The sequence below is a fragment of the Corvus moneduloides genome, chromosome 8 (genome assembly GCF_009650955.1).
Source record: "Corvus moneduloides isolate bCorMon1 chromosome 8, bCorMon1.pri, whole genome shotgun sequence".
Lineage (NCBI taxonomy): Eukaryota > Metazoa > Chordata > Aves > Passeriformes > Corvidae > Corvus > Corvus moneduloides.
The window spans coordinates 33,228,873-33,255,739 of NC_045483.1; the positions used below are offsets into that span (position 1 = coordinate 33,228,873).

General features: G+C 52.9%; 2 protein-coding genes and 1 long non-coding RNA gene across 22 annotated transcripts in view; 2 read left to right on the forward strand and 1 right to left on the reverse strand.

The window, feature by feature from the left end:
* The window catches only part of CDH23 (cadherin related 23), a 183,203-nt gene that overhangs the window by 39,211 nt on the left and 117,125 nt on the right, over positions 1-26,867 (reverse strand). For 16 of the 19 annotated variants that reach the window (XM_032116144.1, XM_032116145.1, XM_032116136.1 and 13 more), the window contains 15 exons: positions 22,184-22,248; positions 21,422-21,659; positions 20,783-20,888; positions 20,553-20,680; positions 17,496-17,568; positions 17,127-17,243; positions 16,672-16,784; positions 14,519-14,626; positions 13,151-13,340; positions 12,209-12,354; positions 11,676-11,895; positions 10,677-10,829; positions 9,538-9,651; positions 8,200-8,348; positions 843-903 (listed from right to left, as the gene is read on the reverse strand). In XM_032116144.1, coding sequence (XP_031972035.1) covers positions 843-903; positions 8,200-8,348; positions 9,538-9,651; positions 10,677-10,829; positions 11,676-11,895; positions 12,209-12,354; positions 13,151-13,340; positions 14,519-14,626; positions 16,672-16,784; positions 17,127-17,243; positions 17,496-17,568; positions 20,553-20,680; positions 20,783-20,888; positions 21,422-21,659; positions 22,184-22,248 — 1,981 coding nt within the window. Of the gene's footprint in view, positions 1-842; positions 904-8,199; positions 8,349-9,537; positions 9,652-10,676; positions 10,830-11,675; positions 11,896-12,208; positions 12,355-13,150; positions 13,341-14,518; positions 14,627-16,671; positions 16,785-17,126; positions 17,244-17,495; positions 17,569-20,552; positions 20,681-20,782; positions 20,889-21,421; positions 21,660-22,183; positions 22,249-26,867 lie in introns of those variants that run through there. The other 3 variants (XM_032116140.1, XM_032116142.1, XM_032116143.1) reach the window with 3 other exon arrangements.
* On the forward strand, positions 527-25,104 carry LOC116447221. The gene is made up of 4 exons (XR_004241527.1): positions 527-645; positions 12,659-12,666; positions 16,020-16,029; positions 25,094-25,104. It is a non-coding gene; the product is annotated as an uncharacterized LOC116447221 (long non-coding RNA).
* Positions 2,959-7,148, forward strand: C8H10orf105 (chromosome 8 C10orf105 homolog). 2 transcript variants are annotated; one of them, XM_032116165.1, is made up of 2 exons: positions 2,959-3,241; positions 6,041-7,148. In XM_032116165.1, the coding sequence occupies exon 2, from the start codon at positions 6,046-6,048 to the stop codon at positions 6,460-6,462; it is 417 nt and encodes a 138-aa protein (XP_031972056.1). In that variant the 5' UTR covers positions 2,959-3,241; positions 6,041-6,045; the 3' UTR covers positions 6,463-7,148. The 2 variants fall into 2 exon arrangements, with proteins under 2 accessions (XP_031972056.1, XP_031972058.1); XM_032116167.1 differs by lacking the exon at positions 2,959-3,241 and adding an exon at positions 3,289-3,592.

Genomic DNA, 26,867 nt, shown 5'->3' on the forward strand with positions numbered 1-26,867 from the left:
ATGTGCCCGCTGCCTGTACATCCATCCTGGTGACACACTGAGCCCTCCCTGGGAGGGTCTTTTAGAGGGAGATTATTGAGCAAAACTTCAGCCCCATCACTGCTGGCTACATCAGTCTCAGCTACATCAGTGTTTGGCCCTGGGTCAGGCCAGGAGAAACTATGGAATCTCATCAAATAAGAAAAATGTGGACGTGTTGGAGTGAGTCCAGAGGAGGCCACAAAGATGCTCTGAGAGCTGGAGCAATTCTGCTCTGGATCCAGGCTGGGAGAGCTGGGAGTGTTCAGCCTGGAGAAGGTTCTGGGGAAACCTTAGAGCCTCTTCCAGTGCCTAAAGGGGATCCAGGAGAGCTGGAGAGGGACTTGGGACAAAAGCCTGGAGGGACAGGACAAGGGGAAATGGCTTCAAACAGAAAGAGGGCAGGGTTAGATGGGATACTGGAAAGAAATTCTTCCCTGTGAGGGTGGGGAGGCCCTGGCACAGGGTGCCCAGAGAAGCTGTGGCTGCCCCTGGATCCCTGGAAGTGTCCCAGGCCAGGTTGGAGGGGCTTGGAGCACCCTGGTCTAGTGGAAGGTGTCCCTGCCCATGGTAGGAGGATGGAACAAGGTGAGCTTTAAAGTCACTTCCAACCCAAACAATTCTGTGGTTTTAGGATTCTATCTAGTTGTCCATCAATGACAAATCATCCCCTGTCAATGAGCCCTAAAGGTGAAATTTTGCTTAGGTCTGGGAGAAATGGTTCTGTGGGCTGAAAAGTGCAAAATGATGGAGAGCACAACCTGCTGGGGCTGGGCAGAGCCTGGGACAAACTCCCCGATGCATGAAGGGGCACCCGGACTTACCCTTGACAATCCTGTACCACACTCTCCCATTAATGCCTTCGTCCGCATCAGTGGCTTTCACCTTCATGAGAAAAGCAGAGGAGAGGTGAAGGGCAGAGAATTCCAGACTAGGACTAGTCCTCCCGCCCTGCCAAAGCTGGACATCCTGCTCCTCCAGCTGAGCTGAGGAGCTTACCAAATACAATCCCAAGTAAGTTACTCTCCCCTCATCACCCGACAGCAGGGATAGCGGGCTTTGGAGCACTCGGCTGCCACCTTAGCTGCTAAATTGAGGTGGGAGCTGAGCCTGAGGACCACACCACAAATCCCACGGGTCTGTGTGCTGGAGGAATGCCTCCATCAACCCTGCATTCCAACGCTTGTCCCAGTGGCAATGCCACCAGGGATGGAGCCTTGCCGGGATAATTCGAGCTGGGCAGGGGGAGCTGCTCCCATGTCTGGTGGGCACGAAGCATCCTGGTGAGTCATCCAAGCAGCAGCACATGGAAAAATTAGCAAAGGAAACGTGAATGCAACCAGCTTAGTGTGGTGCACTCAGCACTGAGTTGAGTCCTCCTGAGCCCCCGAGCAGGGGTGGGAGCACCCCTTGGTTGCGATGCACTGCAGAGTTCTGGCATGGACTATGTCTGCCATTCGCCCCAGGAAAACCAAGGCACGGGTCCCCTCTGGTGTCACTGAACAAGACTGCAGTGCTTGCCCTAAAGCCCCAGCCAGCAGTTGGCAGCTGGGAAGCAGGACCTGGCGGTGACCAGCAGGGCCAGGGCTTCCAGTCCAGCTGGCACCGAGCCTCTGCATCTTCTCTCAGCAACACCCACTCCCCACAAAGCGCCCAAAGCTCGACTGCAGCGTGGCCGCTCGTGAGTCACCAGGGTGAGGGTGTGGGGAATGCCTGAGCCTTTATTCACTGCCTGCTTCCCTCTGCAAGGCATCTTCTGCCTCATCTTCTTCCTACAATTTTATCCAGCAGGTTTTTTTCTGCAGAAAACTTGTGCTGGAAGGAGGAGAGGTTGCTGCAAAGGATGCACATGCAGTGGGAAGAGTGAGGGCTTTCACCCCCGCCCCACACAACACTCACAGGAGTCAGAGATGCTCCTCTGCGGTTTTGAGATACCTTGAACTGCTCTTGCTCCCCTCCACCAAGGCCCCCTGCATCAGCAGAAAACCTGGAAAATACTGACTTCTATGTGGATTTCTCATCCCTGTGCCCACACATGCTGTTTTCCTCTGCCCCAGACCAGTTCCTATCTTGCTTGTGGCTTACTCCACGTTTCACCATGGACCCAGGCACCTCCCTTTCACAGTGCGGAGCTCTCCCTCCCAAACCATCTCCTTCACCCGCTGGGCTCCCTGAGGCAGAGCTGGGCTGTCTCCTCTCCTGTGGGATGGATGGACCCCACAGCAGCAGGCAAGCGATGCCCAGGCAGACCAGCTGCCTTGGCATGGCACAGGAAAAAGCTATCATGTAGCCAGTAGAGGAAAAACAAAGGGATGGGAGGCAAACCTCTGCAGCTTTTTGTGACATTCCTTGCCCCACTATGCCCAGGAGAATGCATTTCAGGATGAGCCAATTGCACCTTGCAAACACCCCTTGGGCCATCCTCTTCCCAGCTCACCCCAAGCATGAAGCTCTGGTCCATAAACTAGGTGATATGAGTCAGCCCAGGCATTTGTTTTTTATTAAAAATCAGTAGTTTGCATTAAAGCAACATGTGCTCCTGCCACCCTGCAGCCTAAGGAAAGCACGGCTGCTGCTGGTTTGACCCGCTGTGGTCCCAAAGGAAAGGTGGTACTTTGACAGACTGTCCCAAAGTCGGGACAACAATGGCACTGGAGTGCAAGCAGTGGGAGAAAAGCTCTTTCTGCTGCAGGTGGAAGGCACCATGTGCAGCTGAGCTGAGCTCCAGCCTATTTTATCCCTCTGCTATAGAGTGGGCTGCAGGCACAGCCAGCCTGTCACAGCCCCCTTTCAATCCCCCTCCAAGCTACTGGAAAGGTGTCAGAAAAGGATGAGGAGGGGCAATAAAACAATGGGGGGAAAGTAGATTTTCTGGGAAAAGGGGGGGCAGGCATGTGGAGGGCAGGTGCCACCCCTCCCATCACAGGGGGCTCAGCCCACGACCATTCAGTCATCCTACAGGGACAAATCCTGGGGAAACACATCCCAGGGGGCTCAACCCCCAGCAAGGGACGCAGCTCTGGGGCACCGCAGCGCTGGCAAAGCCCGGGAAGGGGCTCAGGGCCCCTCGGCTTTGGTCGCTCAGGCTGTCCCCAGCCTGGTGCCACCTCTGTCCCACCCTCCCCAAAGGGAGGAGGGGGCTGGCAGCCGGCAGAGCGCCGAGGGAGAGGCGGCAAGGCGGGAGTGCGGGAGGCAGAGCCCGGGCTCGACCGGCTGCTGAGAGGTAGGGAGCCCAAACCCCGCGGCAAAGCCGCTGTCGGCCCCTTAGGTCACCCCAAGGGGTGAGACGGAGCCCCCCGGCTGCAGAGCTGCTGCCCTCAGCCTGGGGAAAGGGCTGAAAGTGGGTGGGGATGCAAAGTTTGCGTGGGCGTGAGGTCAGGCATCCATTCCCAGTCGCTTTGCTCTGTCTCTCCCAAGGAAGGGAGAGAGGGAAAGCCCTGTGGATGCAGCTCCGCCGTTTAACAGTGAGGGTGACAGGGAGCAGCAGCACTCGGAGCCCTCTGCTCCTGGAACCCAACCATCTGGGTCAGGAAGCCGGGTGTTTCGTACTGTCCAGCATTTCCTCCTCCTGCAGGTGGGTGGAAAGACTTAGTACTTTGGGAAAAGCTAGGGAGCTTTAGGAAAAGTGTTGCTAAGCAAGATAGGGAGGGGTATGAGAGCTGCTTTTCATGGGAGCTGTGTCACAGGCAGTGCCTGAAAACAGCCTTTTCTCTGCGGGAGTTTGAAGAAAGGGAGGGAGAGCATATGGAAAAACTCCTGCCAAACTAGGCAGCCGGGCCAGGCCAGGGAGCAGTGCCTGGTTCTGGGCAGAATAACCTTCTCTGCTGATTATGCATGAGAATCATTTTTTCTTCTTCCTTTCCACCTTTCTCAGGGACATTTTACCTTTTGCAATTTCTCTTTTTTCCCTCTGATCCTCATCTGCTTCGTGGCCAGTGCTGGGTCCCAAGTGCTCATGGGGATGTGTCATGTTTGGAGCTGATCAGGCAGGGATGTCCCTTCTGGAGGGCATTTCCAGGGTGGGCAAATCTCTTATTAACCCGCCAGGGTGAAGAATATGGGGCCTGGGTGGGAGAGTGATGCTGGGATGGGGCAATGCTGTGAAAGCCCAGACCTTCCCTGAATGCCCAGCTCTGCCAGCTGAGCTGGGTGTGAGGAGAAGCTGGATGGGAAGCAAGAGGAGAACAGAGCATGGCTGGAAAAGCCTGGGAAAACACCAGTGTGATCCCTCCTGATGGGTTTCTACGGAACACTGTCAAGTGAATTTAAAAGACAAACTCTGCAGCCATGACCGAGGGAGCAAGAACAGCCTGAAGGAATTGTCCACGCCTCTTGGCTGGCTCTTAAGGAACAATATAAAGTCACCAAGCTGAACACATGCAGTCCGTAAATGCCAGCATTAAGGTAGCCGTGGAAACCTTGATTCAGGCTGCCTTTGGTGTGGAACACACTGCAGCCCTGCCTGCTGGTTTCTGTGCCTGGACAGCACAGAGGAGCTTGTCCATGGAGCAGGGGGTCCTTGGGATTGCTGCTCTGCTCCCAAAGCTGAGGGGAAGGGATGGAGCTAGTTAAGGATAAAAAAATACTTTTGAGGTGAAGAGAGGGGAAAACCTCGCTTTGGAGGAGGTGACAAGAAGCCCAGTCCCTGGGACTGCCTGGAATACACACAGGGATTCACCCTCTCAAACACTGACCCAGTTGTTTTTGCACTTCCCATTTTCCAGGCACAGACCTGGCTCAGACCCATGGAAACAGCACCATCTCCCCAAAGACTCCCAAGCTATGAGCAGGTTAATACAACCTTAGTGATTAAAACCATGCCACTGATGTCTTTTCTCCACTTTTTGGAATGTTTTATGGTGAATGTTTGGCTGCTGCCTTACACACACCTTGTGTGTGTGACTTTGGCATGGCGGCTGCAAGAGCAGACCCAGAGACCCTGGCAGTCCCTGCAGCCCTCCCTTTCTCCTCCTAAGATCTTAGTTTTAGATTGGCTCAATCCAAATCCAAGTTTACCAGGAGATTGCCCAGCCACAGAGAAGTTACACAACTCTCCCACATCTCTGCAGGAAAGTCAGCATAATAAAGCTTTACCTCCAGCGTACGGAGTGGAGCACCAAGGGCATTGCAGACGGTTGGCACAAACAGGATTTCCCCAGCCTTCATCTCTTTATCTCCATCTGGAGAGATGCCAGCCTCTGGCACAGCCTGTCTGTGGCTGGGGGGGTGCATGTGAGCAAAAAAATGGGTGCAAGCTGCTCTTGGGAGGATTGACCCAGCAGTGAAAGGAGAGGACAGTCTCCACCAGGTGTTAGGTTAGAGCTCTCACTGCTGACACTTCGGGAAGCTGGTTTGCATCACCTGTGACATGTCTGAGCCTGAAAGCAGGTCAGCAAAACGCCTGACATGAGGATTTTTGGCACAAGCAGGGTGAGGGTGTTACACTTCACCCCTGCAAAACAATAAAGACAGTGCTAGTACAATACCACAGCTTGTACAATACTACAGCTTATCAGGGTACAGGCTCAACCAACTATCCAATTTCTTTGGGGGAATAATCACAAAACCCCCAAATGACAGCCAATTCAACAAGCCCACATTTCTGGGGAATAGAGAAGAACCAAACCTCAGCAGCCAGGGGGGAGGATTTTGAACTTTCTGTAGTACATGAATATTTATTTCTTCCAGAAAATCTTCATGCAACATGTGTGTGCTCCCTGAAGGTGTCCTCCCAGGGGCCATGGTACCACATGTAAATAGCGGTAGATTTCTTTGCCAGGTGGTTTTGCACTTCACTTCAGGGTGATACTTTGCAGGTGTCAATGCCACCACCTCTGTGCTTTGCCTCCTGGCAAAGCAGATGGAGACCTCCTGTCCCCCCGTGTCACTGAAAACATGGCTGGGAGAATCCTGGACATCAAGGCATGACAAGCATCCATCAGTTTAACCAGAGGGTGGCTGGCTGTCCAGCTTCCACGGGGTAATCACCTGTGCCACTTCTCTGTATCACCTTGCACTGCAGGGAAGATGAGCACAGCGGACGCTGGCAACGGGACCTCTCCCACCCGGCCTCTCCTTGGGCTTCTGGTTTCCACCACGGAGCCGGTCCCACCCAGTGCTGCATCCCCTGAGGTGACAGACTGGATGCCCATCATCGTCGGGCTCACCTGCATCTTCCTTGTCCTGGCCACCTTCCTCATCTTTGTCACCCTCTGCAAGCCAGCGGCTCTGGGCCAGTCCCTCTCTGGCCCCCAGGAGTGCCTGCCCCACCACCCCATGGATGCCAGCGAGCCCCAGCTGAGGCTCTGGAAGCATCTGGGCTCCCGGAGGTGCTCCATCAGCAGCTTCAGGAGGAGCCAGCTAGTGTCTCAGAGCCAGCTTGCCTGTCCCAGAAGCTTCTCCACCAGCCAGGACTGGGACATCATGGAGTCCACCAAAATGTGATCTTGCCCTGCTACTCATTCCCAAGCTTTTGGCTCAGTTCCCTTCTCAAGCATCCCTTGGTATCCTGGGCAATGCGGCAGAGACCCTTTGAGCAACTCATTTCCAGGCAGTGGCTCTGTGAGGAGACAGGAGGTTTTGCAATGTCAGGTTCCCAAATGCTTTCCAGGTTACTGCTTCCTGCCAGGGAAAGTGGAGGCATCCAAACTACACCCAGGCGCACCCACCACCGGGCAGTCCAAAAAAGATCCTGCTGCTTCATTTTTTTTGGAAAACATTATGCAAGTTGTGCTCCACCTGAACAAACAGCCTGCAAGGGAGCGGGAGAAACCTGGCTACCTAAAGAGGGGCATCCCAGAGCAAACCTGCTCCATAAAAAGCAATCCTCAGTGGAGAATTCCCCACAAGCTGTACTCCAGAGCAGGTGGAAGGAGGCTCGTGTCCCCACGTGCTGCCTGGTCCCTGTCATGCCCCTCCCCACACAGTCAGCTGTGGGTTGCTGTGGTCAGTGCATTCCCATTCCTGCTGTCTGGCCCTGGTCTGCCTGGTTGAGGGAGAAAGGGATGGGGAAACATACAGAAATCCTCCTGCTGCCCTGGGGATGTGGGGATGCACTTGAAGGGAGAGACCTTCTGTACAAATGGTTCACACTGAAGGTGTAAATTAAACTAAAGCCAAGTGATGGCTCATTTCTGTTTCTCTTTGATGTTGTTCTGTGCAAAACCAACTTCCTCCAAATACCTCCCCGCCTTTGCCACGGACTTCCAAGGACATCCCCCTCTTTTGGGAAGGTTCTAAGAACAGGCACTTTGATGCCAGTCAGACTCAAGTTCCCTCCATCCTTCGATTTGCCAAATCGGCTCAGTTTTAGGAGTCCCATGCAAGGGACACACCTCCATCCTGGGATTGCAGGCTGATGCCTGATCCCAGAGACATCATGTACACCGTGCCACGGCACAACAGGTGATGGATGAGGAACCACAGGATTCCTTGGGGACCGGCTGCCCCAGCAGACACAGGGCTCCCCGCAAACCTTTGTTGCAGGAGGCAAAAGGCTCCTTTCTTCTCTGCCGGTGACTCATCCTGCCTGCCACAGCCAGGGACAAAGCCGCCCCTTTCCCTGTGCCGGGAGAGGTATTGAAGGCAGGAGGAGCCTTCCCAGGGCCCTCTGCAAAGAGCCTTTGGTGCCCGCTCCAGAAGAGCCCTGGGTTTGAAGGGATGCTGGAAGGCCCCAGAGCCCGTGTGAATGCCCACATTCATTCGGTGCTCACTGAGCCATTCAGCTCTGCCCACTGCTCCCTCAAAGAGGAACAAAAATGAAAGCAAAGTCCAAATGCTTTTCTCCCTCTCCAAGGGTTTTCCCCCCCTCGCCGAGCATCTCTTTGCAGGCACTCTTCTCCCTCCCTATGGAGATCTCTGTTTGGGAGGAGGGAGAACGCAGAGAGGTAGCCAAAGTGGCCTCGCCAGCACAGGGTTTGGCTCTTCTCCTCTCACCCCCTGCAGAAAAGGGGTGAATTCCTTAATTTTTCCTTGTTCTTTGCTGCCTTCTCCCTGGCACTCACAGCCTGGACTAGCAGAGGAGTGGATGAGCGAGAGCACATCTCTCCCTGCCCCTGGGGAACAGACCACTGACAGACAGAGACAATCTCTGTCCTGGGCTTCCAGCAGCTCACGGTCAGGGCACAGTTAGTGGGGGACTCCAATCTCCCAGCCCAGGGTCCCAGGGGAAGAGCCACATGCCTGCACTATGCTGCTGGCAGCTGGGATGTCCTCGGGAACACTGACTTCATAGCTGCTCTGCAGGAAGATGGGTCTGTTGTCGTTGACATCCAGGACAGTCACGTACACGGTGGCAGTCCCGGTGCGCCGATTCCCGGTGGGGCCGTTGTCTGCAGGGAGAGAAAGGTGAGGGAGGGAGGTTCAGTCACCTCCTCCTTGCACAGGTGGTGCTCAGCCCATGGCTGCTGAAATAACAGGATCAAGATTTCTAAACCAAAACACTTCATCTTTTTGCAGCTTTCAAATCCTACATTGAACCATGGGTTTTTAGGGGTTTTTTTCCCTTCCTATTCCAAAAGAAAAAGGAAAAGCCAAACCACCCCAAGCTCTCCCATGGAGCCAAGTGAGGCTGGAAGTGCAACTAGTCATTATAGAGGATTTGCGATTCCATATACCAAGTGAAGGGACTGCTGGAGGCCAAGGATTTGGGAGATGAAGACAGCCTGATGAGTTTTCCATAGCTGCAGCTCAGCTCACAGTCAAAGAGCACCCGGATGGGTTGATGTTCAGTTGACAAGGACATGGCAGCACAGCTCTTGGATTTGCCAGGAAGGATGAGGCACTGGGAAGCATGGATTTTTCAACACGCCTGTTTTGCAGGGAGCGCTAAACCCACCCATCTGGAGGCTGTGGGATCTGGGAAAACACAGGCAGTGTGATCCCCATTGGAGGGGCAGAACAGACCCTGTGGCCCTTGGGATCCAGTCCTGTGTGCCTAGGCAGTGCGGCATCCCTGCACAGCCCCTGTGGCACCTGCAATGCTGTGCCCCCAACATTTCTGTCCAGGCCACTTATTTCTCCTTTCAAAAGGGATATCCAAGTCATCTGTGAACAGGCACATCATTATAAAGCTCTGGGGATGACAGCCAAGCTGAGTTTGGCACACAGTCCCTCTGCCTGTGCCAGGAGGCTCAGGGTCAATCAGCAGCCACAGAGCCAAGGGCTGGCATGGCATGAGGGGAACAATGCTGTGGCATTGGCATTTTTGGGTGGAGGGCTGCCCTGGACAGTGTGGAGCCTCTCAGAAACAGGAGGCCTTGCCTTCCCCAGGTGAAAGGGAGAGCCCTGGGGCTGGGCAAACTTGAGAGGTGAATATCCCATCTGCAAGAGTCATGACGGAACCAGGACATATTAATTCACGTGGGCTGTGTAATGTTAACACCAAGCACAGGCTCAGGTTTGTAGAGTACCTTGGAGGTTGCTGCCCCTCTGACACACCTGCAAGGGAGCTTGACACGTGCACGGCCACCACATGTGGCTGTGTGGCACTTTCCCACAGGATCCCTGGGAAATCCTTACCGATGGCCTCTAGGATCAGTGTGTAGGATGCCACGGTCTCCCTGTCCAGACTCACGACTGTCCTGACCACCCCGTCCCTGAAGCCGACGCTGAATTTGCCATCCTGGTTCCCACCTGCAGCAAAGGACAAATAGAATAGAAACTTGGAATGATTTGGGTTGGGAGGGACCTTAAAGGTCATCTTGTTCCAACACCCTGCCATGGGCAGGGACACCTTTCACTAGACCAGGTTGCTCCAAGCCCTGTCTAACCTGACCTTTAACACTTCCAGGGATGAAGCATCCACAACTTCCCTGGGCAGCTTGTTCCACCCTTTCAGTGAAGAAATTTTTCCCAATATCTAATCTGAACGTTCCCTGGTGCAACTTGAGACCATTTCCTTGGATTCTGCAGCCTGGGCATGGCATCAGCCCAGCTGTGCAAGGATAGTTTTGTGTCTTATCCCAGGCAGAGCACCTTTCCCTCTGCCTCACGGCACAGGAAAAATCCAATGGCCCTAGGAAAAGCTGAATCATGTAAGAGCCAGACAATTTTCTGAATGCTTTGGAAGCAAACTGGGGTATCTTTGCATGTGAGCTGTGGTACCTGTGGGACAACACACCCCGTTTCACATGGGGAGAGGTCGGAGGGGCCATGACATGAAACACCAGGCTGCTATTGTGGGAAAAATGACTTTCTGGTGACACTTCTGTTTTTACCCTCTTCCTGAGGGCTCAATGTGCGGTTTGCAAGTCAAACAGTGGCCAGGGGATTCCCCAGCCTCCTGCTGCAGGTGCTGCAGCTGCGGAGTGAGCTGGACACTGCCCAGGTGGCATTGCTGCCCACCCAACCCCACCTGCCCATGGGGATACAAAAATGCCCCAAAATTCCATTTATGGCTTCCAACCATAAACACTCATGAATGCCACCCCAGCCCTTGCTCCCTAGCTGTGTTCTGCACATCCTCATGCTTTTCTAGGGATGCTGGGCGTCAGCAAAGTGGTCAGCACGGTGGGGAGCCAAGCAGGGTTGTTCAGCAGAGGGCGATGCCAGACAAGGTTTGGAGGGGCTGGGAAAGGCAGCGCTGACACCCTGCCCAAGGTCTGGGGCAGCCTGTGCCTTCCTGCACCCAAAGCTCCCGTTCTGCATGGGGCTCTCACCTGTGATGAAGTAGCTGAGCTCAGCGTTCAGCCCGACGTCGGCATCCGTGCAGTTGAGCCGGACCACTTTGAAATCCCGGGCCACGTTCTCGGGCAGGGACACGTTGTAGATGGCTGGGAAGAAGGTGGGGTTCTCATCGTTCACATCCAGAACTGAAAAGGAGGAGCAGAGCTAAGTGTCCTGCCAGGGCTGCCCCTCCTGCAGACGCCAGGCTGATTCTGCTGTGCTCCCAAACCTCCTGCCTCCTGCTCTCAGCATCCCAGGGAATGCTCTGCCTGACTCTCCCCGCCATTTGTGCAGTGAGGGTGCCACCAGAGTGGCTGTAGGCTGTATTTTGTTGTCTCTGATACACACAGATCACACTCCTCACAGCCAAAAAACCATTACATCACTGAAAATTCAAGTTAGTATTTTCACCAAGCCTGTTTCCATCCCTATTCAAAGGAAAATCTGGGGCTTAAATATAAGCTCAGTATTTCCTGGGGCATGGCAGAGAGCTCTGAAGGTACAGGACCAGGAACTTCTTTTCCAAACTCAGGCCTGAGGACAATCCAGGGTCAGTTTATTTCCAGATGACACTTATCCTTTTTCAGCACTAGGCTTGCATGAAGCCAGTAAATAGCAAGGCATTAAATTAAAGACAGGCCATGCAATAAGGCTACAGCTCTGAACTGGGATTGCGTGGGCTGTCCAGACACGCAGCTGATGGGAATCACATGCTGAAGCAAAAGAAAAAGCAACACTGGGGATGGGGGAATGCAGAAAAAACAACAGAGAATTTGGGGGCCCTGCCAGAAACACCACGTTTTCCTCATCTCTGCAGTGTGTTGATAGCAGACACAAAGCCTGTGGGGATGGGAGCCATCCCTATGTCCTGTTGTTCACAAAGCCAGACAGGATCCTGTTTTCAGGCCTCAGTGTGTCTCTCACAGAAACTGCATTTCCTGCAGTGAGGTGTCCTTGTCACTGAGGGACCGGAGGGCTCTCGGTGCACCCACCTTTGACAGTGAGGGTGCTGGTGGAGCTCTTGGCGGGCGCGCCGGTATCGCTGGCCACCACCCGCAGGTAATACTCAGGGATCCTCTCCCTGTCCAGCACGGCCGTGGAGGTGACCAGCCCACTGGTGCTGTTGATGAGGAAATCCATGCGGGGCATCCCCACCTGCATGCGGTATGACACCTGCCCGTTGGGGCCCTCATCCAGGTCGATGGCCACTACCTGGTGGGGAGAGCACCCTGATCATCTCCTGGCAATGGAAGTCACGGTACATAAACCCCAAGTGCCTTTGTCCCCAGGGATGCTGGGATGAAATGGCCCTCCCTGCCGGGAGTGAGCCCATGGAGTAAAGATGCACAACCCCTTCTGCATCCCCCCAGTTCCATTGCTAGAGGATGGCAAAGAGGAGGAGATGGAGAGGATGGAGAAGAGGTAGAGGAGGGAGAGGATGCACGGCTAGCCCGCTTTGCAGAAGCAATGGCAGTGACAGCAGCAGCTCCCAGCGTGAGGAATGGCAGCAACGGGACACGCTCACCTGGAAGACAGAGGAGCCTGCGGGAAGGCCCTCGGCAATCTCAGCAACAAAGGGCAGGTTCTGGAAAGTGGGGTCATTGTCATTCAGGTCCAGCAGGTTGACAAAAACTGTGGCACTGCTGGTGGCTCTCAGGGGTGGCCTCCCACCTGCAGAGGAATGGGGTCTCAAGGTTAACACTTGAGGTGCTTCCACCCGTTTCTCCTAAAAAGGAGCCCTCACCCCCTATGCAGACAGTAGTGCAGGATGGGGTGATGGCCCTGATTTGTCATGGATGATCTGCCAGTAATGGACAATTAGACAGAATCCTGGAATGGTTTGGGTTGGAAGGGACCTTACAGATAATCTACTTCCAACCCTCTGCCATGGGCAGGGACACCTTCCACTGGACCAGGTTGCTCAGGGCCCCGTCCAACCTGGGCTGGGACACTTTCAGGGATGGGGCAGACACAGCTTCTCTGGTCTGGGCACCCTGTTCCACCACCTTCTGAGTAAAGAATTTCCTCCCAACATCTAATCTCAAGCTCTCCTCTTTTGGTTTAAAACCGTTCCCCTTTGTCCTACCACTATCTGAAAATAAAAAACTATCTTCATATATCTACCTTTTTTCCTAAGAAGTTCCCCTGGTGTACTATTTCCAGAGAAAAACCCATCAGCTCTGCTTCCCTCACCTGCTCAATTGATTTTCTGGGATGCCAATGGAGCAAGGCTGATGGGAGGGAGAGTTCCTGCCTCCCACACTTATTGTCAGGGTTGCTACATGAATGACTGCACTCACGTTTTGAGGGGTTTCTGGTTTGTTTTAACAGCAGGTTTAAAGCTACTCCCATTTGTTAACGTCAGAAACACGCTCAAAACAGGAGAACAGAAAATAGAAGAGACATTGTCATAAAGGCAAAATCAGGCTAGGGAAGTGAAAACAATCAGTGTGGGATGGAAGCTTACAGTCAGTGACAGACACCACGATCCTGCGCATGAGCTGGGCCTCCTGGGCATTGGGATTCTCCCGGTCCAGCAGCACGCCCGTAGTGCGGATCTTGCCCGTGGTGCTGTTGAGGCTGTAGAACTTGTTGGGGGGCCGGATGCTGTACACCACCGTGCCATTCTCCCCCAGGTCCGGGTCAACAGCCACCACCTGCCAAGGGGGAACAGCACAAAATTACAGCAGAGTGCTGGGAATTAATTCCTGCGGGCAGTCCCTCCGGAGATTCGCCCGTGTTAAGCTTGGCCTCCCTGCACCAGCAGAAGCAAGAAGTTCTCCCTCCATCCAGCTCTGTATTTCCATGATATTTGTAGGGATTTTGCACCCTCAAGACCTCTGCTGTGATGTTAAATCTCCCCAAAACTGGCCTGTGAGCACAGGAGGTAATGGCATGGCAAGACACAAACATGCAGCAATCAAACTGGATTTTCCTTCTTTTGAATAAAACCAGCTAAGAAACGAGGACCCTTCAGAAAAATAAAATAAATAGGACAAAGAGGCAAACTGAGGAACTTGTGCTGCCACATCAGGGATGCTGGGAATAATTCCTTGGTGGAGTTCTCCTCCATGCCAGATATTCTGTGCTTTATTGTTCTCCCTGTGATGTTTTTAATTACAGGGGACATTTACATTAAAAAAACACCCCGATTTCATTGCCCTCATAACTTCCCCAGCTCCCGCTGCTTGTCCTGCAGCTGAATTTACATCAGATCGGTGACAAAATAATTATTTTCCCAGCAACTAATTGGGATGACAAAGGCAAGATGACTTCAAGCTGGCGCTGAGCAGCAGGGCTGAAGTAGACAAAACCACTGTGCTCTGGCTCAGGCAGCACTGCCAGACCCTTCTCCTCCTTCAAAAATCTCTCTTTTTTTTTTTGCAGCCTTCCTTCTTATATGATTTTGTGGATTCTCTTCACTTTTCCCTCATTTATTTTCCATTTTGTTCCCGTCATTTTTCTCTCGGCGTGATGGAATAGAAGCCTCCCCCCCTCCTTCTCTTTTATTTCACCAGAGGGACTTGAAAGGCTGTAAATCAAAGTCTTTCAGAGAGGTCCTTGAAGGAGGTCGCAGGTGAGGCTAAGAAAAGGAGGATTTGGCCAAAATCCACACAATTTGGAGAGGAAAAAAAATATCCCAGCAGGGAGAAGGAACACAGGGGATGGTCAGCAGCAGGGAGGCTCAGGAGTAAGCTTGTAAATGGAATTCTGCAAGATGGTGCTGGACTGAAGGTGACACAGGTGACACCAGTTAGGAGGTGACACCCATCTGGAGGTGACCCCCTGCTCCAGCCAATCCTTTCGTACAGCCATCACCTTGCCTCACACATACCGTGGTGACGTCTGAGTTGGGGGGAGTCATTTCCACCAGGTTAATGAAGTATGGCTCATCCTTCCAGGTGGGGTAGTTGTCATTGATGTCCAGCAGTGTGATGTTCACCTGTGAGAGTGCAAGGAAGCAAAGCTGCTTCAGGAGGTACAGCTTCCTGAGGTGTGGAATGTCCCCTGGATGTACCCAACACGTGTTTCAGGCCATGCCCGAGTCACCATCCCTCAGGGGATTTAAAAGATGTGAAGCTGTGGCACTTGGGGACACAGGTTAGTGCTGGGCTTCGCAGCGCTGAGGGAATGGCTGGACCTGATCATCTTAGAAACCTTTTCCAACCTAAATTATTCCAGGGTTTTGTGATTCTGTGTTCACCCTCCAGAGAGAAACCTTGCAAAAAATCAACATCCTGCAACTTCACAGCCAAGGCTCCCTGGCATAGCCAAACTGGGTTTTGCTCCTGTGTACCTATCAGAGTTAAGAACTACCACATGGCACAATGTGTGTCTTCAGGCAGCGCCTTCACGGGAAGGGGAATGAAAATCAGTGGGAATGTGGCAGGAAAGGAAGGAAAAATCTGACTGACTGGCAAAAAGCAACAGAAAAAAAAAGAATAAATGAGAAAGCAGGAGAGAGTATGGTAACAGGGAGTGGGAGGTGTGAAGACAAGAGCAGGGGCAAGGATGGTGCCCTGAAGTGTTACCTGTCTTCATTTCCAGTGTGACAAATGGCACCTCAGTGACAGCAGTGAGCCTGTGGGATGCATTCTGCTACCTGGGAGTCTCTCACCTCCTCACAGCACTCATTTCACCCCAGCCTGCAGGTGTCTGAGGGAAGCAGGGGGTCCCAGCGGAGCTTTTCCTGGGATCTTCTCTGCTCCCAAGCCACTGTGTCCCGCTGTCACACCAGGCTGAGCTGCTGGTGCCACCCCGTGGTAGAAGAGGCCACTCTGGACACCACAGTCTCCAGGGACAAGCCAAGGCAGCACGGTGGTCCCTGAGGAAGGTTGCTGACCCCCGCTACTCTGAGCAGCCCAGGTGCTTTACATCACCTGGGGACCTTGCAAGGTCCCTGAATGGATGTTTACTCCCGATCAAAAATTATTATTTTGAGTGCCAGGTGTATATCCCAAGGACAAACTTACTCAGCTGCCCTCATCTCACTGAGTTTTAATATTCTTTAACATTTTAGGAATCAGGAGTCATTTTTTTCTCCCCTTGTTTTGCCTTTTAACAAGGCTGTTAGGAGAACATAATCCCATCTGGAGCCCCAGAGGAGATGTCAGCATTCCACAGGCCATGCTGGTGCCCGGCCAAGGCCATCACATGTCTCTGGGAGGCTCCATAGGGAGCTTCCAGTCTGCTACCACAGACCGCCTGATGGTCCTTAGCAGGAGAGACAATTACTTTAGGGATATTCCTCAGCACAACCACAAATTTTTCTGCATCGCCCTGTGTTGTGTGGGACATCTCTCCTGCAACCCAACCAAGCATCCCAGGAGCAGGAGAACCCAAATGGTATGAAATGTCCAAAGAAATGTGATGCCATGAATGGTGAGAGAATCATGGAATAGTAACGGTTGGAAAAGACCTTTAAGATCATCAAGTCCATCAGGGATGGATCCTTGGCTTTTGACCTCCTGATACTTCTGAAGAGTTTTACAAATGCTTTGCCAACAATGGGGTTCCCTGAGGCCTACAAAGGGCAAGGCAAAGCACGAGGCTTCAACCTGCAGCTCCACCAGAACCTTCCCAGGAGCACAGGCATTCCAGACCGGCTGGAAACCCCTGACCCAGGCAGCACGTGAACAGACTAAGAAATAACTAAGCGTACTGGCAGGCTCTCCAAGTAAGCCCCTTCTCAAAAGGAACAAAGGGAGCTGAACAAAGGGAGCTGTTGTGCAGGTGAAATAGGACTCATTACCACATCCACAGGCTCTGGAAAGTCAAGTGGCTCCTGTGTGACTGGTTTTCCAGGAAAGCAAGCTGATTTCAAGGTCTACACCACCTTGAAATTGTTGGTCCTTGTGAGCAGCAACGGGGGTAGCGCAGAGGGCGGGGACCATTGTGTGCTCTTCGCACAGGGAAAATGAAACACTGCAGCTCTCCACAATCCCGGCACCAGTGGCTTGAGGAGATGGAAATTCCTCCCACACTCACCATAGCAATGCCTGTCTTCTGATGGTGCCCCACGCCTCCATCCACTGCCCGGACTATGAGGATGTACTCAGATTTGGCCTCCCGGTCTAGCAAAGATGTTGTTGTGATTTCTCCTGCAGCCACAGGAGATGACAAGGTTAAAAAAGAAACACTTAAAACCAATGTCAGGACAGTCCACAAATGGGCCCTTTTTTTAATTCAAATAGATGGACCTTGGCAGCTTCTTAACTAACAGGAACCTTCATGGCCAAGCCTTTTCTTAGGCTCGAGAGCTGAGTTGCCATGGATGCCTCTGCTGAAGCTCCCAGGGTGACTGAGCAAGTGGCGGTGGCTGAAATCTGGTGAACCCCCTAAATCGTGGGTCTCCTAAGTAGGCTGACTGGAGGAGACGAGGGAAGGGTGGGGGTGGAAAAGGGAGCTGAAAGGAAAAGGGCAGAGCATGTCCAGAAGCTCACCTGAGCGAGCATTGATCCGAAAGTGCGAGGAGCCTTCCAGGGAGTAGATGATCGACTCCTGCCCGTACTCCCTGGACCGGTCCATGTCCGTGGCATTGAGAAACAGCACTGTGGCTCCTTGGGGAAGGCAGAAATGACAACTGGGATGAGCCAGAACTGCCCTGTGCCCCCACAGTGCTCCTGCAGATCTCCCAGCCAAGGGGTCCCTTCTCCTGCACACACACAGTGTGGCCAAACTCCCAGACTCCACAGCTATGAGACTTTATCAGGCTTTATTGGCCCAAAAAGGGATCACCCACCCCACTCTGGCTGTAAAATACCCAGGGCCCTCCTGGGAGCCCAGAAAAGGAGAAGGGGTGTGCCCTGTACCTGCCATAATGTCCTCCATGATGGTTATCACATAGGAGGCCTTGCTGAACATGGGGGGATTGTCATTTTCATCCTGAAGCAAAGAGAAAGTCGAGAGGCTGGTTGGGAAAAAGGCAAAATGGTCAAGTAGCTGCAAAAGTCTGGTATGGGGATGGTCCTGGGCATCTGCATCTTAAGGTGTGACCAGTTCATGATGCCAGTGAGGGGAAGGTGGCCTTGGGGGGAAGGCACGGGGCACTGAGCACAGGGTTTCGCTGTAGAGGCAGCTGAGGTTGAGGTGAGATGATTGTCAGTGACTCTGCTGAGCCCTGCAGCGGGGATGGTACCGACTACTCCACCACCTCATCACCCAGCACAGGGCTGAGGAACCACTACCACTGACAGAGGAGCATCTTCTGAGCTGCTCCTGACTCTACCACAAGCCTGGGAAGCCTCAGGCACCACATGAAGCACCACAGCATCATGCATAGATCTGTTCCTCCCTCCCTGCAGTACAGGGGTGGCTTAGTGTTCCAGGTCATCCTGGCCACAAGGCCATGAGACAAATTGGACCAGGGGAGCTGCTGAGCTTTGGATGCCTTCCCTCCAGAGGAGGAATGCTGTGGGTGTTTGCAGAGAGGGCAGCCGCAGCATTTTTGAGGGGGAAGCTGCATCCTGATGTTCTCCCTCCAAGCCTGTCTCTGCCAGTGACCATGGCCATCTTGGAGAAACCAAGTAGGAGCAATTGCTTGAAACATCCCTCAAAACAAATTTTGGACTGGTTTAAAGCTCCCTCCAGGGGGCTTTAAATGCTGTTTAAACATTGTTAAGAATCTTCCCTAAATGAACCAAACCCAACTGCCTATGGAGGGAAGAACAGAGCTGCCAGGACATCAAAACACTGTTACGGACCTTCCCATTTCCCTGGGGCTGCTCTGGAAACGTTTTCTACCTTGAGACCACTGATGGACCTCAGCTGCTCCTGCTGCCACCGAACTTGAGATTTGAAGCAATTTCACGTGCCAACGATGCCCATCGTGCTGCAATTAAATTGCCAGCCCCTCCTTTCCCTTCTGGAAGCAGGTGGTCTTTAATCAGCTTTTGCGTCACTCAGCTTTCCCAGCGCCTCCTCTGAGGGTAATGAGGAAATTGCTGCCTGTCCCAGTGATGTCCTCACCATCCCTCCTCCTCCTCCTCCTCCCAGGGATGGGTGGGGGTCATCCAGGGCAAACCCAGGAGGCCTGGGCAGGTTAAAGGCAATGGAGAGGTTGAGTGTGCATCCACATGCAGCTGGATGGGGCTGAGCTGTGCTGTGCTCCAGCTGGGTGGACACGAGCCAGAGCAGATGCTGTGTTGTGTCATTAATGTTCCTGAGATCATCAGGCCATGCTCAGCAAGGCCATGGCCCGGCAAGCATGGTCCCAAGGACCCGGGGTTTGCTTCTGGCTGGCTCTCCATCTGGCCTGAGCTGGACTGCACCTGCCTTCTACTTGAGAAGGACATTTCCCACTTCAGCAACAGGAGCTCCAAAGCTCCCCAGGGCACCTGCAGCAATGTCAGACAGAATCCAGCACTCTTCCACTCCCACAAAAGAGGTTACTCACCTAACCAGCTAAAACCAGCTTCCTGTGTCCTCCTGACCCTCAGCCTTCCTCCCTACAACCTCACCCTCAGACAGCCATTGTATCATAGAATTTTAGAATGGATTGGGTTGGACGGGACCTTAAATCTCACCTTGTTCCAACCCTCTGCCGTGGGCAGGGACACCTTCCACTATCCCAGGGTGCTCAGGGTCCCATCCAACCTGGCCTTGAACACTTCCAGGGATGGGGCAGCCACAGCTTCTCTGGGCACCCTGTGCCAGGGCCTCCCCACACTCCAGGGAAGACTTTCTTCCTAATATCCAACCTAAACCTCCCCTCTCCTCCAGTTTGAAGCTGATTCCCCTTGTCCTATCACTCCCCGCCGTCTCCAAGGATGCTGAGAGTGGCAGATGCTCACACTAAGCACACAACCCCTCTCCTCCAGGCACAGGCATGCCGTGAGTTGCCGGCTCATCGCTCTGAGCAGGGCGTCAGCGGCAGGGAGTGAGGCAGAAACTTATTAGCGGTGCTATTTCCTGGGATCCTGGCGCGGCGCGCACTATTAGTTCTGACTCGGCGACTCCCTCTACAAAAGCGTATTGTCCCCTAATGGGAAATCTACAAGGCGAGTTTGACTTCTTTATTAAAAACCAACAACCAAAGGATGAAAAAAAATTACCTCCCTCCACACTCGCTCTGGTTCTGCCTTCTCATAGCTCTTGTTCCTCAAGTGCTGTCACAAAACACTTCCCCCTCATTTTCTTCCTAGTCTTTGGCTTTTATTTCTTTTCTTTTGCAGCTGAGAGAAATTCCCTTTGGTTGAGAGTGGGAAAAGTGACAGCTGCTTAAACCCTGCCAGCATACAGACCCAACACGGGGAGATGACCCACTGAAGTGTGGTCTTGAAAAAGAGGTATTTATGCTGTCAAAAGCACAGTGTGGAAAGGATGTATTTAACCACCACTAACTCCCTGGGCATTACCCTGTTCCCCCTCTCTCGAGCACAGTGAGGGATCTGAAGGAGAGACATGCTCAGGGGACTTCATTCCCATCCTAGAGTATCGTTGGCTTTATCTCCTTCACCTTCCCAGACTGACACTGCCATCAGCCCAGCATAGATCCCACAGCTGCGAGACGGACATGTTATCAACCAAACTGTCTCCATCACTGATACCTCCCTCCAGACTTCCTCAAACCACAATGTGCCTCAAAGTGACATGCCGATCTGATCTTCCTGAGGAATGCTGTGATGCTTTGTGTCTCCCAGCAGGAACCCCTCCTCCAGAGGGATTTCCACACCAGTCCTGCTCTGCTCCTCGCCCCGTGGTTAGCTGTGGCATGACACATGCATGACACATATACGAGACATGTGCAATCCACACATCCACATCCATGGGGTGGGATAGTCTTGCTGGGCTATTGAAGAATTAATAGCACTGCTATGGAGCAATTCCAGGGAAACACAAGAGAAATGTCAGGCACTGACTGTACTTACAAACACCTCGACGGTGACGGGGACGGTGCTGTTGAGCGGTGGGTTGCCGGCATCCTTGGCCATCACTGTCAGGTAGATGACCCCGTTGGCTACTTGCTCATAGTCCAGGGGGTGGTTCACGCTGATCACTGGAAGGATGCACAGCGGGGGGGGTCAGGGGAGCACTCATGCACTGAGCAGGATGCGGGCATGCTCAGGGGCAGCCCTGTGGTGCCAGGATCAGCACTTACCTCCGTACCCTTCCGACACCATGATGTCGAAGTAGTCACGGAAGGCAGATGCCTGTACGATGCTGTAGGAGATCTGGTTGTTTGGAGGGGAGTCCTCATCAGATGCCTAGGGTGTGAGCAGAGGGAATACATGGGCATGGGAGCTGTGCCAGGGAAAGAGCTGAGGGGATGGGAGCTGCAGGAGACTGGAAAAGTGATGGAGGGAGGTGTGCCCATCAGGGGCCCCGAGGGGGTCTGTACACCAGCCTGCTCTCACCTGCTTCTCTCATGCAAGAAGGAAACTGATGTGACCTGCTTTGGAAGATATTTGTTAAACCCATCAGAGGCACTGATCATTTTAAATGGACAGAGGGAGGTTTAGATTGGATACTAGGTAGAAATTCTCCCCTGTGAGGGTGGTGAGGCCCTGGCATAGGGTGCCCAAAGAAGCTGTGGCTGCCCCATCCCTGGAAGTGTCCAAGGCCAGGTTGGATGGGGATTGGAGATACCTGATCTTGTGGAAGGTGTTCCTGGCCATGGCAAGGGGTTGGAACTGGCTGAGCTCTAAGGTCCCTTGCAACCCAAACCATTCTGTGATTCTATCCCACTCCTGTCTCCCTGCTGCACACCCCAAGCCGAGGAGTCACTCCAGTCCCTCACCCGGAGCCGGACCACCTGGGTGACAGAAGGCTCATTCTCCCGCAGGGCCCCCAGATAGGCCTCCTTCTGGAAGGTGGGGACATTGTCATTGATGTCAAGGATGTTGATCCTGACACGCCCTGTTGTCTCCTCCCCGCCGCCGTCCCGGGCAATGACGGTCAGGGTGTAGCGCTGTGTGGTCTCGAAGTCCAGCCGAGCTGTTAGGAGGATCACACCTGTGTCCTTGTCCAGGGAGAAACTGAGGGGACAGCAAAGGAAGGGCAAAAAGCCTTGGTGACCACACAGTGGAGATGGAGAGGCAGCAGCCTGACAGCGTGAAGTTCACGACGCTTTTCTGAGGGATATTAGGTCCCAGAACACTTTGAAGACCTCTGCACAGCTGAGCAGTGAGAAACCCTCAGTGCTGCTCCACAGGCAGAGAAAATGGGTGCAGAGGCCCCCAGATCTGTTCTTCTGGGCAGCCCAGGTATATTCCCCAACTTTCCACGACAGGCGTGGCTCCAGGGATGGCAACTCACTGCGAAACCATTTACTGGTCTCAAGCAACGCTGGCACCTGCAGGTCCCAACTCAGCAAAACAATTAAACATGCTGAGCATCAGGCACGTGCTGAACACACCCCTCTGGGAGACAGCATAGACAGGGGTTCATAGGGCATCTCACAGATAGGACATAACCAGTGCCTTTAAGTGCCCTGTGACTGCCTAGTGAGGTTAGAAGAGGATTTTGGAGGATCAAACTCCTGCCAGTCAGTCACACTTACCGGTCAGGGTCATCACTGAAGAAATAACTGACTTTCCCATATGAGCCCACATCATTGTCAGTTGCCTGGAAAATATAAAAGCTAATTAATAAATGAAGGTATTTATGGAAATGTTGCATTGAACACACGACTGCAGACCTTGTGTGCTGCCATTTATCCCCCAAGAGCCGCAGGGCTGGGGCTGTTTGCGCTCCCCTGCTCATCGCTGACTCCCAGCCTGCTCTAGCTAACAGCCCTCCACCAACATTCCTCAGCATTGCTCCCAAAACCTTTGGCACTGGGAAACATTACACCTACTCATTTTCCTGACACATTAAGCTAACCTGGGAAGCGCACCTGAAATAAAGTCTCCATGGATAATTCTTGAGGGCCACCCATCCTGTCCCCATGAAGGCAGAAAGCTGGGACTCCACAGCCACAGCTTGTATCCTTCCCTGTGCATTCTAGAGCTGAGCTGGTTTTGCATGGCCTGGTTTTTGGTAGCGGGGGCGGGGGGGGGTGGGGCACAGAGGTGGCTTCTGTGGGAAGCTGCTGGAAGCTTCCACCATGTCCAGCAGAGCCAATGCTCTCATCCAGAGATGGCTCTGAAGATGGACACGCTGCTGGCCAAAGCTGGGCCAATTAGAGAGGTTGGTAACGCTTCGGTGATAACAGATTTAAGACTTGACTTCTCTCTCTTCTCTCATTTCTGAGAAGAAAACCTCGGGTGATGAACTGACCAAACCCCCACCCCCTGTTCCCCTGTGCTGTCAGTGGGAAGGAGGGAGGAGTTGGGGGAAAAGGTGTTTTTATGGGCTTTACTTCTCATTATCCTCCTCTGATTTTGTACTCACTTGGTACTTCTAAGTTGAGCCTGTTTTGCCCTAGGAGTGTTTTCTTCCAGTCTTTATCTCACTAATCCTTCATTAATTTTTTTTTTCCCCTTCTCTGCCCAGCTGTAGCAGGGGAGGGTAGGTGAGCAGGTGTCGTGGGTGCCTGGTGTTCAGCCAGTGTCAAACCATGACAAGAGTAGAGAAATAAAAACCTACTGCATTTCAGAATGGCCCCCCAAGCTAAAATACAGATCTGGAAAAGCAAGGAAAGTGATTTCAATCTTGCTTTCCATAAGGACAACCCTTCTGGGGGTGCAGTCTGCTGCATTCCCGTGGATGGAGTGGCTCAGGATGCTGTGGGATGCACCTACTCCACCGGCAGCTGCCAGAGCTGCAGCAGGCTGGTCATGGCTAAATGACCAGCACCTTCTGGGGAAGGTGTTCACAACTCACTGTGTCAGCTCTGGATGAGCAAGGCAAGATTTATTTGTGTTTTAAAGTCTTTGCTGTAATGAATATATGAAATATGCATCAGTGGCGGCAGGAAAAAGGAGCAGAAAATTTTATTTTTAGGTGAGGAAAGTGGAATGCAATACCCAAAATATCCTTTTTCTCCCCCAGTATATTTTCTAAATTGAGTCCTGTCTGGATTAGTTAGAGACCAACAGGTCTGTGAAGAAGCAGGGTCAAAGACACATTTTATGTCCAGATACTGGCAAAAGGCTGTATTTTAGGAGTGGCATGGAACACAGCCTGTTCCTGAAACCTTCCTGATTTATTGATGGCCTTGATTACCCTTGACAGTGGAGTAGGAGCTTGAGCACAGCTTTGCCCCCATGTGCTGCTCACCTGCCACACCACGGGGTGACAGAGAGCAAAAGGCATGAAAAACACATAGGATTATTTAAGTTTTTCTCCCCAAACATTTTCCCAGCCTGAGCAGTGAACTCCTGCTGCTTGACGCCAGCCGAAGGGTGCTCTGGTGGATCCAGCCTTCCAGACCTACTGATTTTGCTGATTTTCCTCTCCACTGCTATGATGTGATTTCCTTTCCGTGGGCATTGGAATTGCATTCAGTAAAATGGAATAAACCTGTGGAAATCTGCCTGGAGAGATGCCCAGAGACTGAGCAGCACCCACTCCTGGGGGACAAGTCCCTCTGGGGTATGTCTTCCCCCTCAGAGGACATCCATGGAGGTGTTCCGCCCCAGGCAGAGCCTGGCAACTTTTCCGTATGGAAACACCTGGAGAGAAGGGGGGGTCAACCCACCATCTGCCCACCCCAGCCAATTCATACTGGGTTTAATCCCCCATCCTAACACCTGCCACCAGCTCCTTTTTTGGGTCCTCTCTTCCCAAAATCCTTGAGCGCTTTGAGCACCCTCAGCACTGCCAGCCCTCAACCTCCAGCCAGGATGTCTCCTATCCCTTATTTCTGTGCCCACAACTGCTGTGAATCCCTCGGTCCCATTAATTCCGAAGTGGCTGGTGCGAGAGCAGAGCCCAGAAAAGCATTTTCCATGCACCTGGATGGGCTGGTGATGAGATAATGATTTACAGGGGGTCTGACAGTACCAGAAAGCACGGGCAAAATGAATTCACTTCATTTGGCCCCATACAATTGCACTCCTAAGTGCTTATTGCAGTGACAGACAACACGGGGAAAGTGTAATTTTCTTCTGACGAGAAAAAAAAAAAAAAGATAGAGAAGGAGGAAGGTTAAAAGAAGGTTAGTGGGGAGGGAATGGGAGCCCTGGGGAGAGGGGAGCCAGGAGGGTGGCTGGACCACAAGCTGTGAAGACATCAAAAGTGCCAGTGAGGCAAAAAGCCCTTCTCCCAAGGAGCCAGGAGGATGACAGCCTGACTCTGCCCCATCCACCACCTCGCCAGCCGGGCTAATTAATGCCCCTGATTTATACCAGGGGAGGTGGAAGGTGAGGCCGGCTGGATGGCTTTCCTGGCAACTGAACATCATGGAGATAATGCTGGGCAATGGAGCAGGTTAGTTGAGCGTGACAGAGAACATGCAAAAAAAAGCCAAACCATGCACGCTCAGCATATTTAATTTGGGATCTTCGCCTGCTTCTGAATTACCAAGCTTTTTCCCCTCTAAGGGTAAAAAGGATGCTCAGCTGCTCAAGCCCCTGGGGAGGCGACACACACTCGCTTTGCAGAGCGACGCCACGGGCTCCCAGGGAGCACACGCCTGCGAACACCCCAAGTCCCCCCGAGCTGTCAGCAATCCCTGGGTACCAGCTGTTTTCCTGTGGCTTTTCCCCACCACTGACTGGTTTTCCCTGCCAGCATGCAAGCATCCATTCCCACAGCCCGGGGAGGAAAGGCATCTGGCTGGAAGTTTCTTGGGGTTCCACCAGGAGAAGCAATCAAATGGCTTTTACGGCTCTCCTCTCCTGCCCAGAATATTAAAGCGGGATTTGCCCATTGGAGCCTGCAAAAGGGCAGGATGAAAACGCAGGTCCACATCTGTACTTTTATGAGCTGTCACCACCGCAGACCATTTCTAAAAAATCCCACATTTGTGCAGTTAAACTCTGGGAGAGTGGCAAGAAGAGGAAGCCTGGATAACCCAAAGGATTAATTTACTGAGCTGCAGCACGGCGTGGGCACCCAGCACATGAATCACACAAAAATACCCACAGCCCAGCTCTCCATCCATCTGCATCCCCCAAGCACAAATATTTGGGGTGTCTCCTTTTGTCCCACCAAGGGCCATCACATTCACCCTTCCCCACCCGCAGGCCAGCAGAGCCGGAGACAAAAGCTAGGAGCTGGCGAGCGGTTCTGCTCTCGTGGGCAAATCTGCAGGAAAGGGCATGTCGTCCAATTTGTTCGGGAAACAATAGCAATGTTTGACATGTCATCAGGATTGATGGAGCAGAAATTTACATGGGAGAATTCCGTTTTAAACAGCTCCATGGAGCTTCACCCGGTAATGGTTTAGACATTCATCATCCGCCAGACCCACTCAACGACTCCTTAAACTGCCGGAGATTAACTCTACTCACAGCAGCTTCAGGGAGCACGGCAGGAGGAGTCGGCAAGGGCTTAAAGAACCAAGAAGAGCCCTTCGAGGTGGCTCAGATCCCCCACGGAGCCCCTGGGATGGCAGTCCTCCCCCCAAAACTGTCAGACGGGGATGAACAGCTGGAAGTTGGTTGCAGGGGTGAGCAGAGTGCATTGGAATGATGATCAGGGCTGCCAGGTCCTGCCTGGCTGAATAGCCAAACCCTTCCCACCTTTCCCTCAGCACGGTGCTGCCGGAGCAGGTCCCAGCTCTGTTTGTTCTCCTTTGCCCTCTTTGTTTTCCCTCCCTCACATGCACAAAGCAGGAAATAAAAATTGATGGGGAACAAATTGCTTTGGCCAGGAGCTCTCTGCTTAAAAGAGTCGTGGCAGGAAAGCAATTACAGGACGTCAAAAAGCTGTCAGGGTACCAGAGTGACCGGGCAGAGCCTCGTCCCTGCCTGCTCCTCTGGCTTGCTCCAACAAGATGCCTAGGGCTTGGGAAAGCAAACAGAAGGAGGATTCCCATATGCTTCCTAGCTTTTTTCGGTTTTCTAGGAAAGTGAGGCAGACGCAGTTGCTGCTTGGGGCTGACTGGGCAGCCACGGGCTGCTCAGACTGGTACAAGAATTCCAAGGAGGGGAGCCATGCCCTGGCATCCTACTGATTTTTGGAGCCACCAAAACCTGCATGTGTTAACTAGGCAGCCATCCAAACATCCCTTCCTCAAGGCAACCTTCAGGTCCCAGGGGAATAACAGCTAATTGCTGGGAGCCCTGGGATTGGGATCTGATTTGCGATTTGGGGGAGACAAATGTGAAGGACCAAAGGCTTCCATGAGATGCAAT

Bases quoted from the DNA above. Each gene is read 5' to 3' on its own strand.
- C8H10orf105 (XM_032116165.1), top strand. From the start codon at position 6,046: ATGAGCACAGCGGACGCTGGCAACGGGACCTCTCCCACCCGGCCTCTC.